At 39.7% G+C, this 16,810-nt stretch overlaps 2 protein-coding genes across 2 annotated transcripts in view; one reads left to right on the forward strand and one right to left on the reverse strand.

The window, feature by feature from the left end:
- ift80 (intraflagellar transport 80 homolog (Chlamydomonas)) overlaps nt 1-973 on the forward strand; it is a 33,726-nt gene extending 32,753 nt beyond the window's left edge. The window contains exon 20 of the mRNA XM_063907019.1: nt 301-973. Coding sequence (XP_063763089.1) covers nt 301-411 — 111 coding nt within the window. The 3' untranslated portion in view covers nt 412-973. The remainder of the gene's footprint in view (nt 1-300) is intronic.
- Nucleotides 974-3,886: 2,913 nt separating this feature from the next.
- On the reverse strand, nt 3,887-16,295 carry LOC134880467 (uncharacterized membrane protein C3orf80 homolog). The gene is made up of 4 exons (XM_063907412.1): nt 16,290-16,295; nt 15,442-15,486; nt 9,282-9,378; nt 3,887-5,177 (listed from the first exon to the last, which is right to left on the reverse strand). The coding sequence occupies exons 1-4, from the start codon at nt 16,293-16,295 to the stop codon at nt 4,537-4,539; spliced, it is 789 nt and encodes a 262-aa protein (XP_063763482.1). The 3' UTR covers nt 3,887-4,536.
- Between the last annotated feature and the right edge of the window lie 515 nt (nt 16,296-16,810).

The following is a 16,810-nucleotide window of genomic DNA, read 5'->3' on the forward strand; positions in this document are numbered from 1 at the left end:
ATCATTATCAGCTTTTTATACTCATACACTCTTGAGTGTGTTTATTTGAAAAAAAGTGAATTCTGAGTGAATAACAAATTCAATATCACTTCAGCCTTTTTCGCTGCTGTCACAGCTGCGGATGTCATGTCAAAAATGACAAAAACTTGAAAACATACCACACTTTTCAGGCGTCCAGTGTGAACCCGTCTTATGTGATTTAATAGCAACTTTTTTTCGTTGTTGATCCTATACTGATAAAAGCAAAATGCAGTACTGTATCTTCTTTCTTCTATTCTTGTTTTTCTGTCTTTCTGCCAGGTTGAGGTGGACTGGGAGAAAGTCCAGGCGAAGATAGAGATGGAGTTATCTAAAGAGAGAGAGAAGGCTGCTAACACCTCTGTGAGGAGCAGCGTTGCCTCACGACGTTAATGTTCAGGGGATCTTTATTCATACAAACGCTTTTCAAACATTGATGCCCATGTGTTTCTTGCTCAATGTAATAAAAAATCTACTTAGATAACATGGCTACAACGAGGTACAAGTGCATTAACTTCAAGATAAACAAGAAGAGATGTGAAGATCAGAACATGTAGAATATGTTGCGTGACTTTTGCTCTTACACTAAAATCTTGTGGTATTTGCTGTGTAATGTAAAACACTGGCATTCTGTTACTGCTGGGTTAATGATTTTGACTTATGATAAGAGTATATCAATTTCAGAGAGACAACACCATAACGGCCTTTCTGTCATATCAGCTTCAGAGTGATTTCAGTGTGTCAGGTTCCAATTTGAATGTTATCTTTTACCGTTGTTAAAAATTACTTGATGTGCTCAGTCATGCAAAGATGTATTGCTTTGTTTCAGTGATGTGTGATTGATTGATTGTGTGTTTTTATATGGATAAATGTTTTTACAATTTATATATTCAACATTTGGCCTCATGTAAACACTAGAAAGAGTTCAGTAAATAAAACTGATGTAAATAATGAATACAGATACCCTCTTTTACCTTGCTCTTTCTCGATTTTTCATATCCTTTTAATGTCTTGATGCTACACTGTTTTTTTTATATAGATCATAGAGTATCTTTAAAGTGATTTTTAGATTTCACCCACAAGGTATTTCTGGCTACATGTGTGTTTTAGACTTCAATATATCTACAGTATGTTCTTCTCTTTGAGTTAATCTTGTATTTCCTTTTCTGCTGAGGTGTGAAACCAAGTGATGGCATGAAGCTCAGCCCACTGCTTGGCAGAAGGCTAGTACATCAGCGGACCGTTATAGCCTATCCATCTCCTCTAGCCTCCCAGGAGGGACGAATGAGGGAGAAGATTTGTCTAAGGGTTCTCCGAAAAAACCACTGCTCAACTTCATCCCCCTGTTGCGGACTGACGCGGTAGAAATTGATCGTCATATTGCCTGGAAATGTGAGTGGCCACTCATAAAACATCAGAGAAAGCAGTAGACGTAGGAAAATCTAGCAATAGGTTTATTCTCTCTTGCTGTTTCTTTTTTTTCAGCACTGTTCACTTTTGGCTGCTCATAGCCCAATTCTCTCTCTGACTCACTGTCTTTCTCATATTTTACTCCCTCCATCTGCCGTCTTTGTAAGCCTTTACTCACTGTATGATAAACCTACTCAAACCACATTCATTTATGAAAAGACTTATCAGCGGGGAGTCAGGTTTCACTTGCATTACCACCGAGAGACGCCACACACACTGAAAAATAGAAATGAACAATGTGTTATATTGTATTTTGCATTTTCATAATGAGTTCACTAAAATAGAATAGATTGGAAACTCACCTTCTTACAGTAGCTTCAACTGTAAATTAGGAATAAAAAGGTCCAATTAGATTTCCAATCTTCACACCTTTGACTCTGTGAGCTGAATGTCCATGAACGATGACTTGCACGTTCTCAGAAATGAGATTGATGGCCAAAAAATGCAGCTCTACTAAAAAATATACTTACCGGATAATATTTATAAATAGTTAATCATAATTGATAGTTAATCCGCTCTTTGATCCAGTAACTAGATCACTGACGCAGTATTTTATGTTGCTTGTCAGAATCAGAATCAGGATGACTGTATGCCCTGTGTATTTTTCCCCGTGTCTGTCAGTGTCTCTCAGTATGTTTGGGCATATGCTGTATATGTTTGGATTTGAGGAATAGAAACCAAATATATCACTGTCCACTCCTCTGCCAGGGGACGTCCCGGCTGTACACTATCTGATTAAAGTCTCATACTGTAGGAGACTGGATATGCCCTCTGCTACCAAGCCTACTTTTAGAGCTTAGGTTTGAGCAAGGAACCGTTCCCTACACTGCTTCCCGGGCACTGTACATAATAGCAGCCCACTACTCCTAACACTTGGATGGGTCAAATGCAGAATGTAAATTTCCCCTCTGTGGGACGATTAAGGGTATATTCTTCTTCTCCACAATGAACTGCGATGGCTGCAAGGACATCCTGAAGTGCATAATGCACACCTTTTATGGTTTGAGTAGGACTTGCATATGGCTTTGTACATCTTAAAGTCACATACTCAACCTCATCCACCAATTTGTGGGCTTTAGGCATGGATTTATGCTTTTAAGTGCAAACTGCAGCCACCCACAAGTATCCCTTGGGAAAGGAAATCCATCAGTGTTCACAATTGGCTCTGCCATCATGGTCTGGCAGTGTCAGATTACACACGCCACCACAATCACACTCAGACTTCTAGTGTCGGGAGCATTAGAGAAGCTCAAGGTCTCTAATTGTGAAGACCGCGGATAAAGATGCTTTAGCAGCAACTTTGTCTTTATTTGAAAAGCTAAACTTGCTTTGATAACATATCAGTTATTACGCAGTCCAAGGAATATGCATTTGTCTTTCTAATGGCAGATTTCATAAGTTGAAGGTCACTGGGTGCTTTAAACGCAGTGATGCACAGTTAAAGAAACTATAGCTTCACAGTTTATAGACTAACAGCACTTTTTTCATTTGAGTCAGGTAAATAAGTTGGTGTATATATTTTCCCTAGGTCGAGAAATGGGGTTTTATATAACTGAAGTTAGAATAAATAAATATATATTTTCTATTTATTTAAAAATGTTAAATGAATAGAAACTATTTTGATAGTCCCTTAAGGATGAGAATCTATTGTTTATGTACTTTTGTTTACCTCTACTTGTTTGGCCTGGAACATCAAATGTACTGATGTTTCTTCAAGTCTGTGTTTGAGAGAAGAAAAGACAAAAGTGATCATTTACACTCAGTTAATGTCAAATTAAAGTGGCAATGACAAAGTATCTTGTTCAATTTACAATAATGAGGCATTTGAATGGAAAGTTAAATACACCCTTCACATTTAATCCTGGTAAACAAGCTATTTAGCTTGATGTAATGAGGTGTGTGTGGTGTCAGTTTGGTTTTCAATTTCCAGAACCCAAAAAATATATTTTCTTATTAGACAGAAATGCAAACTAGCAGTGACAGTTACACATTTAAGTTACCATAAAAATGAATATGTTATTCTCAGACCACTCTACCAGAACAAAGAAATGACTGGCTCCTGTCTCTGATAGATTTCCTCTGTCTTTTCCTTAAATTGGTCTGAGCTATAGGGTGTTAGTTCTGCTTGGGGCCATTAGTTGTGACATTGTTTAACTTGTTAACAGAAAAACACAACTCTGGAAGCTTACCCCATAGCACATGCCAGCTATAATGTATCTTCCATTGCTATCTATCCATAGCTTAACTAATTTCAGAACCTTGGAAATACTGATATATGTAGCAGCAAACACATGGCTCACAGCGTCAGAGCATTTTTTGAAATTGCATTTTTCTGCTGTGACTAGCTCTTGCTGTAGGCGACATGGCTCAGGTCACTTATAAAATACTCACATATAATTTCGCTCTGAACTATGTGAATGTGCATGGGTGTGAAGCAGATGAGGAAAATATTGCTTTCATGCTGATGAAATATAAATGAAATGGCTCTACAGCTTGCTGATAATAAAACACTGCTGCAGAAAGTATTACAATTGATATTCATCCCCTCACTCCCAGCAGACATTCCAGGGTACTGGGAAATACAAATCTAAATATTCTTCCTTTTGGATGCAAATTAAATAATGAATAAATACAAGAAAAAACAGGTATTTTGGTTCCAGCCGAAAACTTCACATTAAGACTAAGAAAGGCCGAGAATTTGACAGAAGAAAAAAAAAAACGTCTCAGTGGTGCTTAAAAAATGAAGGGGGTTGAAGTCAATCTTAATGCGATTGTACCGGATCCAAATTGGCTGTCCCTCTCACATAGATTGTCAATTTCAGCCGCCTTCGCTTTCTTCATAATCTCCTTTACTTAATCCAAGCGGTCATTTGCATACAAAAGGCGATAAATCCCATAATATTACAATACACGTACATTTTCTCAGTCTTCTCCTTTATTCTTAACATTCAGGATTATAATTGCACTTGAGTTTATATCTCTGCAAGATAATTACCCTGATAATATTAAAATAAGAATGCCATATTGTCTCTAGAGCTTTGCCCAGGCTCAGACAGAGTTCCGGGATGTCCTCGGGCTGTTTTGCGGTCCAGCTTCCTCCAGGACATCCCGTCTCTGCTCCGCAGCTCTCGGTGCCGCCGCTCTCCCCCTTCCCTGCCCGATACTCTCGTTTTCAGACAGCAAGTTATCATCGGACCGGTCTCTGTGCATCTCCTGCATGCTTTCCTCATAAGTGGGCAAATATTTGACCTCGTCGTATGCTGGCAGGTTCGGAGAGGCAAAGTCCCCAAGGCTGTACTCGGGGTACCGGTCCAGCAGGGAGTCCTGGGACGCCGATGCGTGCCCGTGAAAGAGGGAGGGCTCCTCGCTGCGTTCATTGTGCGGATGCCGGCGGGGCCGCGGGCAGATGATCCTCTGAATGAAGTAGCCCATGGCAAATAGCAGCAACAGGATGAGGATACCGGACAGCTTCCGCGTGAACCAACCTACGTTGTCGAAGAATATGTGGATAGGGAGCTTGCAGCAGCGCACAGGGGAGCTGGCACTGCCGTTCCCGGTGGCGATGGGCGGGCAGCACTGGTGGCCATCGCCGCACTGGTCCTCCCCGCAGTTCCGGAGAGCATGACAAGCGGAGACCAGACACGCCGACAAAAAGGTGCCAGTGGTCCTGCACGTTATCCTTCCACCGCCTGGCAAAGAAGACGAGATCATTGTTATGGTCTCCCGGGATGGAAAGTAGCCTAATGGACGTGTTGCGTCTCCCGTGCGTGCTAATAATATAAGTCCGATCAGGTGTTACAGGTCTGACTTTTCTTCCAGCTGTGCACTGTTAATGTATGCTCCTCTCATCTCACAGCCAGTGCAGCGCGGGACAGTAGGTGCCCCCCCTCCACTGATGAAGACCTGTCTGCTGTTATATGGTCGATATAAGTGGAGGAGCAGCATCAATTTCTGCGGATGCACTGATGAGAATCATGAATAATCTTACATCATTATTACGTATAGTCATTAACAGTCCTTATACTAATGAAACCCACAGAAATGGTCCACATCATCTGAGACTGTCACTTTCAACTTTACCTGAACTGTCCTGCCCAAGAGGACTTGCGTTGGGAACAATGCATGTTTATGCAGAGCCATATTACTAATTTTGTTTTTGAGATTAAGGGATTCTGTCATTTTAGTAGGAATGACCATGAGAGAAATACATCTATAATAGTCACCATTCTGCATTGGTTGGGGGAGTATTGAGATTCTTCACATTTGGGCAAAATGTTTATAGGAAAACATAATAACAAGCAAGTGGGCCGTACATCCCGAACATTATAGCATTTTTAATTCATGCATGGATTCCTTTGGCGTAAAATAGAAAGTATTAGTAAACGTGAACAACTATTTACCAAATTCAAAAACTACAGCACTAAAACAAACATTGGTGATTTCATTATGCAAGTCTGAAGATGTTCTATAAACAATGAGTTGGGAAATAGATAACAAAAAAGCTGCCAGTTAATTGTTCTGAGTAGGGATAGTTTCTTTTATATAACTGTGAACACTATAATAGAGTCTATTCTGGAATCTAAAATAAAACAAACATTTTGTGATCAAAATCCATCCCACATTCTTCGTCTATGGAGCAGCTTCAGACCTAAATGTTGATGATATCACAAGATTAAGACTTCCTTCTCTGCTTTCTCGCTTTGAAACAGAGAAGATCATGTTCACGAATATTGATTGAACTTTAATAGGCCATGGAAATGACATATGGGCATTATTCATTTAAGAGGTTTCCCCTTTTAAAGCATCAAAAGTAAAAATAGGCCCTACTCATCTTGCAGGAAAGTAGTTCCCATGAGGGAATTAAATCACCAGACTATTATGACTGATGCTTTAATGCGTAAGTATCCTTTTGCCATTGTAGTTTGTTCAGGTGAATCTAATTTTAACTGTTTTATATAATGGTGATATGTAACAGTGCCTTTTAAAGATCATCTTATAACAAAACTGTCAAATACTTGTAGTGTCAAAGAGTCCAAAGTATTATTTTTCCATCTCAAATTAAAGTAGGCTATGTAAAAGTACAGTTCTTTTGTAAATTGACTCAAACTTCATGCAACTCCCCACATCCCACTTCATAATTCTTTAAGCTAGCACCTTACTGAATCTTATATGAACATGATGACTTTCACCAATATGAGGCGCCAACAGATCTACCCCTCTCATAAAAAATGAATAGATCCTGCAGTGTGGGTTGTAATGGCCCCCATTAGAAGAGTGTCTGGATTCACATCAGTCCACCATCACCCTAGAGGACCATGTGTCTGCAGCATTGGAGAACATAACCATAAAACTAAATCTCCAGTTTAAACGACAGTCTCCTCGCCCAATGTGTTAATTTACACTAAAGATGTCTCTGGGTAACATCCAAAAATGATAGATGCTAGTAAGCTGCTCTGCAAGAACAGCATATTTACTGAATTATTAAACCAGGCTGCATACCTTGTTGTACTGCAAAATAAAGTCACCAAGGTCACTTTCAAAGCCATATGTCCTAAGTCTGAAGGATCCAGAAGGTATAGGATTTATGATAATGAGAGTGAACAAAGAACACTTGTTACTTTATTTCAAATAAATCACTGATCTTTGTAATGCGATTTCGCCTTGACAGTCCGTTATCAAGTCCTCATGGTGTAAATCAAGCATGGAATCTTTTTAAATTAAAGGAACATTTCACCCCCTCCTGTCTTCATGTTACTTTTTGTCACTAATAGCCGGTCTGTATTCTTTTTTTTCCTAAACAAAGCCTAATGCACAAAACACTAAATCTAATTACTGGAGCATTATGACGTGAAACTCAGTAGAAGGGTAACATCATGCAACCTAATTTATGCAGCATCGTATTTCTTTCAGTAATCTGCCTCAATTAGGGAAACATGATCTCAAGGCACTCTTCTAACCGAATAAACAAATAAACAATCAATAGGCTGTGGACAGTGGCTCTGAGAGAAACCCTCTTCAGTTCCTTTGTTATGAGGGCTTTCCCAGCACTTTTGCTATTCTGCTGCTTGGTATAGGCTTTTCTTATTGACATATATATATATAGGGAACAACTTCTATTTTTAAACACAGCTTTGACTCGGCTGTGACTGGAAAGTGGGAAAATGTTCCACAGTGTAGAGAATAACGTGAGACTATTGACCATTTCAATCACATCCAAAACATATCCATCCAAGCAATAATGAAATCAGAAGTAAAATAAAAATGAACTGAGGAAAATATTAAGTATAAATGAAAGTACATGAGATACAGTCATATTTCCACTTTAAACATATTATACCCCCTTCCTTTTTTTCTCCTAACGTCTTATTGCTTTGAATATTCCTGATTCTCAAGTCTGTTTCCTGCTCACCACACCCTTCCCCTTTTCCCCTCTTTTACTGAAATCCTCTACAAATTGCTGTTATGTGTGAGATGAATTAAATAAATTCTCACTCTACCTCCTCCACTTCTTTGTCTCCTTCTATCTAGGATCAGCTTTTTATTAAAAACACCACACTAATTGGAGACTAACTACATCCCAAAAGAAACCAAAAAGGACAATTGTTCTTTTTTTTCATAATGCATATTTACAGAAAGTGGAGTTTGTGTGCTCTTAAAGAAGTCATGTGACCTTAACATAGAGACAGCAGACACACACTGTAGTTACCCGTCAACAGATGTAGACAGGAATTGAGATAAAAAGCATCACAATTCACCAATGTAATGAAATGTATTATGGGTTATTGGCACACAGAACAAATCTGTTAGCACCGCCAACAAAAGAAGGGAAATGCTTCTGTGGCGTTAACTGACAAAATAATAACAAGTTGCAGCCTCCTGTATGGCTAACAATTAAGGTGATAACACAGCAACTAGACTATATTACTGTTATAAATGTGCTGTGCTCTATTCTTCCATTAATCTGCTACAAAAGTCTCTTGTGTTGTGCTTAATAATTCAGTTTTATGGGGTCCATTAGGCCTGGCCGATGATGAATGGCAGCGTTCATTTTCATGTGTCATGAGATGTTGATATACGGACCGCCCAACTGTCAATGTCACGGTTATCGCGTTTGCATTAATTATGAAACAAAGAAAGCCTTGTGCAGCCTTAGGCTTTGTTAATAGACCCACTGATGGTTCTGTGTTTTTCACGTTGTTGGCACGAGAGCAGAAGTCACGACCTCAGGGTTACTGCCCTGAGACAAACTTTAGCCTGTTTAGCTTCTTTACGTACTGTTTAAGGACACAAACAGAAGTTAACATGATGTGCTGTAGTAATAAAGCATCAGTTCTTGCCCAGAAATGCAGGATACTAGTGTGGGTATCATCAGTGTCTGTGTAATAAAAAGCAGGGCCTGCAGTCGATGTAGATTGTGTGAATCCAGAAAGTCCCACACCACAGCTATTTCACACCCACGTACTTCCTCTAATCTTATCGCTCTGCTGGCTCAGAGGTCTTTAAGTTTACAGATTCTGGCTGTGTGTGGAGAGAGTATGGGGCAACTATATTTATGTTTCCAATTGTTTATGTGAGTGTCTTTATAAAGTTTTAAGCATTTTTTCACTGGATGATTTGTGGTTGAGTGGGACAAGCAAATGAAGAGAGAAGGGATGATATGTGAAACAGGTCATGGGACAGACTACATTTAAAACAGTCCGTAGTGTAAACTTTTCGTCAAGACTCCAAAGAGCAAGTGTGTGGATGTGGTCACTTCTGGCAAATACATTTTAAAGAAAGCGTTCAAATCTTACCTTCATGTGGCTTGTTCTCATAGCGGGTAGTTCTTGGCCTGGAGAAAAATGAGACTGACTTCCTTTGAGGAGAAACTTCCTCTAAGAGGCCAAAAATCTTTAGCAGAAGAGAGAGAGAGAGGGGTAAAAAACCTTTTTATGTCTCAGGGGAACCACTCAGTGCTCTTAATAAATCTTAAGAGTTAGTAGGTTTGTGCTGAGCTGGGCTTTTTGATTTTATAGTGAAAACTGTATAAGGCTGTGATATAAGCCCTAATATGCAGCTATCATTCAGAATGGTTTGGTGGGTAATAGCACTAAGTGATTTGACTCAGCGTTGTTGCTTTCTGTATGAATAGAAAATATATGTTGCCAGGAAATATTTTATAGACATAAATCAACTACTGACTTTTACCTCCCATCATTAACCAGCCCTAGATCTAAAACCTGACTAATGTTACTCTTTGTAAGAAATGATGTTCTTACTATAAGAGGGACAATTCTATACAACGAGGCAGGTTGTTTTTATTCAACTTCTTAAATATAATGTAGCTAACAGCAAATCATGGGATTTCATTATTTTAATTTCACACAAATCAAATGCACACGCACTCTAGCAGATTTAATGGGGAAAGTTCTCATCAGAGGGAGGTAAGGATAGAGCATTCAGACAGCTTTTCCTAAACTGCTTAAAGCCCCCAACCAATCCCCTAAAACAATGGCAAACTTCCCCTATAAGATAAGCAGTCTACCGAAACCCAGCTGCATATGACTCAGTTACTGGGACTCACACTCCTACACACACACACACACACACACACACACACACACACACACACACACACACACACACACACACACACACACACACACACACACACACACACACACACACACACACACACACACCTGGAGGTTAAATATAGGATAAAGTTTTCCCATTCCCACATGTTTTGAGTGGAGGCCGAGGGCAGGGGACTTTTGACCCCTGCCTCCGCACTACTGCATTGAGTCACCCCTTAAAGGGGGGGGGGTCTGCGTCTCTGAAGGTGACTAGACCATTGCCTTCAGTCACGTCCCTCCTACCAAACGCCCACATTACATCCCAGTATACTCCTTTTCGTGGCCGCTGAAAACACAGAGTTCCCTGAGGGCTCCAAAATGTGGGAGCAACAAAGCGGGAAAGAGAAAGAGGCCATGACACAACATACATTACACAGAAACGCTGACAGGCTAAGTATAATAAGGAGCAATAAGTGGAGGGTTTGTGTAAGAAGGGAGGGTTTAAACTAATGTGGGGGAAGAAAGGGAGAGGGGTAGGCACATCTGAGTTCTCCAGAGACCATGCAGACACTAAACTCTCTTTATACCCATTATTGCCTAAATTATGGCCTCCATTCCTGTGTTTCTTCACTACATCCAGTTTTCTGGATGTCCAGAGACAGGAAATCTGGTAATATGTGAAAATGCTCAACAATTAAAGCCGATCCTCTCTTGTGAAAGGGGAAAGAATGAAATGGTCCCAAGTCCTTCTTAGTAACACTGTGTAGGTGTTAAACAATAACATCATCAAGGGCAGATGTGCTCTCAGAGAACACACTTTACACATGATACAGATGTATTTGGGACTAACTCTAATTTATTTCACACATATACAACCTCTTCACACAAGAAATGTTAATTGTAAAGTTTAACTTCTTCATCTTCATGCACCATTTGGTGGGTGCGTTATCATAAACTCATTTAATGCAAAGAGAGATTGCTCAAAACCTTTACTTTAAATTGCAGTCAAGATGCCAGGGATCGATCACATCAAGATCAAGTGTTGCATGTCAAATACTAGGAAGTTATGTACAGTTGGCCACTCAATGGAAAATTGTAGCTAGAATATAAATTTCACCTTTGCGTCAACAAAAACACACACAGAAGGGAAGGGTTTCCTTGGTTTATTTTCTCATCTAAAATCACAACACACTGAAAATAGAAAACAAAAGAAGTTTAACTGTGTGGGTGAGATGAAAAAAAGCCCAATGGACTCATAAAACATCTCAACACGTGGAAAAAAAAGACGATGGCAGCAACAAACAGAGGTAACGACTGAAACGAACATATAAAAATAAAGAACCAACAGATAAAGGCCTTGCATAATGAAAATTAGGTTAGAAGATTAGGTTGTTATTAAATCCAAGTCAAAGAGTTAACTTCAATTACATCAACATACATTTCACAAAATACAACACTGCCCTGTTATTTGGCTCCCGTGCTTTCATATGGAGTTTGTCCCAATGATGAACAGGAAAAAAAAAAAGTTCAACTCTTAGCCCATGCATTATATATTATTCGTTGTATGGGATTGAATGAAGATGCCTCTGTTATCCGTCATGGCTGGACGATCTCCAGAGCCTCTCCCATTTTCTATATGCAAAGGTGTTGCTCTTTGTGGGTGTTCAACTCTCTCCAGCTTCTTTATGCAGGGTTGCAGCCACCACAGCTCTTTTGTTACTCGGGATCTTTCCCGTGATAACTCAGCCTGGATAGCAAAATGGCTCATTGAAATTGAAAGGATAAGGACTGCAGAGTAATAGGACACCTTTTGTGCATCTCTGTGTGTGAATACATGTATGTTATAAAGGCAATGTTTGAGAACAGAGGTTACAGGTTTTTTCAAGCCTGACTGGGTGTCCTCACATGTGAGTAACTGTGTTTTTGTGTGTAGTTTTGAGTGTGTGTCTATAAGATGGATAATAAGTCTGCACAATGAGGGTTCATATTATACCTCTAGGGTGTTTGACATCATCGTTTCCAACCAGGTTGGTCAATCAGAAAAAAAGCCTTGTCTCACGCACGCACGTGCACTCGCGCACACACACACAATGAACAACTGTTTTGTACTGTTTTTTTTACCTCAATCATAACACAGGGTGGGTGTCAATATTTTGGATCAAGTCCAAGTGAATTCTCAAGCCTTTGAAACTTGGCATACAAGTCAAACAAAACAAGTATTTGTAGTGTATCAACACTTTGCATGCTAATTACATTGGCAAAATTGTCAACACTCTACCAAAAACAGTGTGGAAAATGTCCATGTGCACAACAGCTCCGTATTTTAGCCACATAAGCTAGAGAGCATGACTCAATAGATGACAGTATCGGTCAGTCATTACACTTCATTGTTCCAGATTGATAAATTGAACAACATTATGTTTAATAAAATGTTGGGGTGTGCCAATGGTGAAACCCATGTGAAACAGAAAATGTGCTCCTTTCTAAACCGTCTATGGTAAAGTTTTAGCCTAGGGTGACTCTTATCTTACCTGTCATCATTTAATGATATGAGGGAAAGTGTCCTTTATTGTCTCAAACTCAAGTCAATTATTTAGGTAGTCAAATCCTAAAGACAAAGTCCTAACTGTTGTGTAGGGTCTAGTGACACTTAGTGGTGAGAATGTAAATTGCAACCAACTGAATACCCCTCTCCCCCTCCGGAGGTGCTACATGTTAGACTCTGTAATGAGGACCTGTTCCTGTTCCAAGCAGTGGCGGGCCGTGCTTTTCACACCTAGGCCTTCAGTGATGTCCTGCACAGTCCTATCTGAATTATTCCACCTCTTAATACCATCATTATGACGCCATGGCTCTAGAAACTATACATTTAGACAGAAACGCAGTATAACCGGGCGTTGCATCACCTTAACATAGTCAAGTACAACAGAGTTATATTAATATTTCCGAAGCATTTATAATCAATACATCCGCATTTACAATTAAGAGTGTTAAACTACCAGCTTTAAGATCGCTTGGATACTGTCAAAACTTAAAAATAAAAGGCGCTTTTAAGGGATTAGTCTACAAAGTATGTGAGTTTAACAGCGCATTGTCGCACCCACATCAGTTTCATTTAAGAAACGTGACGATTAAGACAAACTATTCACTAAAAATAAAAGAAAACAAACAAATAATTTGCATTTGGGCGCCACACACATATTGCAGAAGCGTCAAACATTTATTTTATATATATTTTTCATTTTAATTATATATATATTAATTCGTTAATACTTATTTAATATTAACCACATAACATGACAAAAATATATACAAATTGCTTGTACTCACCAAAACAACTGATTATTTGAACATAAAATCCATCCTCCTTTCTTTCCTCAAGAAGTACCAATAATGACGGTCAAGAACGGCCTCTCGTGTATGATTGCGATTCTATTACACAAACTATCATTGTAATCAACAAAATCATTTCATAATGTGGGCTAATTTGCCCCACGCGCTTTCTGCTCGAGTTAATCTCCATCAGAAAGTAGTTCCCATGGTAACGATAGCCTATCAAACACTTGTTACCCCGTGGCAGAATCCTTTTTGGGGCTTGGATTCCAAATCCACTCGCATAGCAATAACAATTTAGCAACCAACCAACTTGCTTGACATTGTCATGAGTCATGACCTAATGTTAGCCTACATTTTTCCACTTCCCGAGACCAATAAAGAACACAGTTGTCAAAGACGATTCACATTTATTTACAGTAGGCTATTTACAGTGCTCTATATAATTATAATAATATATTATTAACCAATATATTGAAAACAATTCATTCACAATCATTAGGCTATTTAAATATCTGAGTAATCACTGCTGGGATTAGCGGAACTAATCAAATCAGGCTGTCCATGGTGCTGAAACATTTTGGGGTCAGAATGAAGGTTGATGTTCTTGAAAGAGCTCTCCATGAACTCCATGCCAGACTTTTTTGCAGGTGGTGCTCTGGTGTTCACGGGTAGAACTACGTTATAGGAAGAGCTTGATTCCAGTGGCCGTGTCATGGCGCGTCCCGGACCGGCAAAAAGCGCGTGGCTCCACCTCCTTCTGTTGTCCAGAGTTGGAGCCCAGTAGCTGCGAAGCGATGACTTGTTTTTATGTCCGCTAACGGACATGATTTCTTTTGTATCCACATTTTGTATCTACCGATTTCCAACCAGAGACAATGTATAACAATGTTACGGCTGTGTCGCTAAACGTCGCTATGGAGACCACACGATGTAGGCTCATGAAAGTAGTTTAGGTAGGCTAGTGGCGCAGGTAGGCCACTGCTGGATATTATGTGATTAGGCACGTTCTAGTTGATCATTGTTTGATCGTGGAATCAAACACGCCTTTTGATCAATCAGAGATTGCTCAAACCTACGTGTTATAGAATGCTGCTTTAAGGAATTATACCAAACAAGACACACTATCAGTGCAGAGGTTGTTATCGGAGCTAGCAGAGCAGACAACTAGCGGCTAGCGCCCACTGACGGGACTTACCTGTCAATCAAAGTGACCACGCCCTTAATTATGTATAACTTTAAGCCTTAATATAATTAAAACGGGAGAGTTATATAGAAATTCCCTCCTCACAGTTGTCATGAATAGGGAAATTACCTATAGAGTCCAAAAGCAATTTTTGTACCACGCTGTAAACATTTTTATTTCTGCTGTACAAATTGGCATTTTAACATGGGGGTCTATGTAAATTGCTGTTTTGGACAAGGGGCAACCTACGGGGCTGAGCAGTGAAACACATACGGAAGTGCCAAAAACTGCAGTTCATGGAAAAGCCGCGTGGCGTTGTGTATTTCACAGAAGGAGACCATCACTGTTGGCAACGTTTATTTCCCGGTGTCTACACACACACACACACACACACACACACACACACACACACTAAAGGTAGACAGCAAGGTCCGACTGCTGTTTAAATATTAAAATGAACACAAAATAACTAACAAAGTGTAATATACCTGGTAGAACAATTAACAGTCAGGAAATAACAGTCAGTCCCGGTGTCCTCTCTCTCACACACACTCTCTCTCTCTCTCTCTCTCTCTCACACACACACACACACACACACACACACACACACACACACACACACACACACACACACACACACACACACACACACACACACAGAGAATCTGAAAACACTAAAATGAAAAGAAAGTTAGCTTACACGTGTAGCGCTAGCCATTTTATAAACAAAAAAGAGAAAACAGTCACTTTTTATGAATAATGAACTGCTCGACCGTTCAGGAGCTATACGTTTATAAAATTCAACTTAAACCACCCCTTAGTATGGAATCAAAGTAATTAATATAAAACAATAACGGAGCTCCTAACTCGTTCACCTACCAGACAGCAAGGTCCGACTGCTGTCCTCTCCCGGGGTGCACGACCCTAATCCACAGGGGTGTTGCCTTTAAGTACCGTAGGATAATTAAGTTAGATGTGGTGTGATGAGTTTTTATGGCAAGTGGAATCATACCACACCTTAACTCCGTTACACTAGCAACACATTATGGCTGAAATATGATTGGATAAAAGCTCTAAATAAAGGCCAGCCCTCCAAATATCGTTCTGAGGCTGGAAGCAGCGCAACCAAGAGGAAAGCTATGAAATGAAGATAATAGACTATGGGGAATAATTTAATACATAGTTGTGGAAAAAATATATCAACATTAAATGCATATTCTGATGTTGTTTAGGCCAGCAGAGAAGGCCTTGCTGGCCCTGACAGCCCATCCATCACTGGTTCCTAGTAATAGGTTAATGGACTGCATTTAAATAGCTCTTTTCTAGTAAGTCAGCATTCACATTCTTACAATGGAAGAAAATGCTGGGGCGCTGACCTCCCTCCGACCTGCCTGTTTTTATTTTTGATATAATCTTTCTCATTTTGAAAAATAATCTTTGTTAATTACATGCTTATAATGACTTTACTTTAGAATGTGTTTAGAACTCTCCAGAATGATATTTGCATTCACTTTCACGTTCAACGTTTATCATTTTGATAGCCAAGGTTGTCTTCCTTGGGCTCCAGTTCGCTCAGCAGTGCTGGAATTTAAGCCAATAGTTCCCCGGTTGCTACGCAAAAAAAAGTACATATTTTGCAAATCAGCGTCGTCAAATGTTATGGTTTGGGGGCTCTGAAAACATCGCCCGTATTACCAAGATTAGAGCAGTGCCCCACTGCACGTTACGGACATTTAGCCCCAGAGAAAAGCAGCATGGCGATGTCGAGTAGCACTAATGTAGTTCAGCTTGCCCCAAATTCAGTTAAACCCTACACGTATCCCTTCGAAAGAAGAACATTAGCGGAAAAAAGTTATTGTAAAAGAACTCGGACCAGACAAGCCGAGAGGTTGGTATTCGGTCTCTAGGTTTGTTGCTAAAATCGCCTATTATGTGGTCAAATACTGCTGTCTAGTGGCCAAGTTAGGTATCGGTTTTAATTTAGTCAGTAAGTTACGTTCAGTGTGGTTAGTGTGCAAACGGTAAACGAGGGAGAAAGACGTGCTGTTTCTGTTGCTCGCAATGCACTCGATACAGGACAATCTGTAAGTAGTCATTTTGTAACTAGGTCAACTATATGTGCTTGGGTTAATTTTAGCATATATATTCATGTTTGTAATGTGTAAAGAGTAATTGTGCATTTATGAAACAACATGTTGTGCTAGCTAGCAATTCTGTGGATCTTAGCATTGAACTGGTCCTTTGTTGT

The sequence above is a fragment of the Eleginops maclovinus genome, chromosome 18 (genome assembly GCF_036324505.1).
Source record: "Eleginops maclovinus isolate JMC-PN-2008 ecotype Puerto Natales chromosome 18, JC_Emac_rtc_rv5, whole genome shotgun sequence".
NCBI classification, from domain to species: Eukaryota; Metazoa; Chordata; class Actinopteri; order Perciformes; family Eleginopidae; genus Eleginops; species Eleginops maclovinus.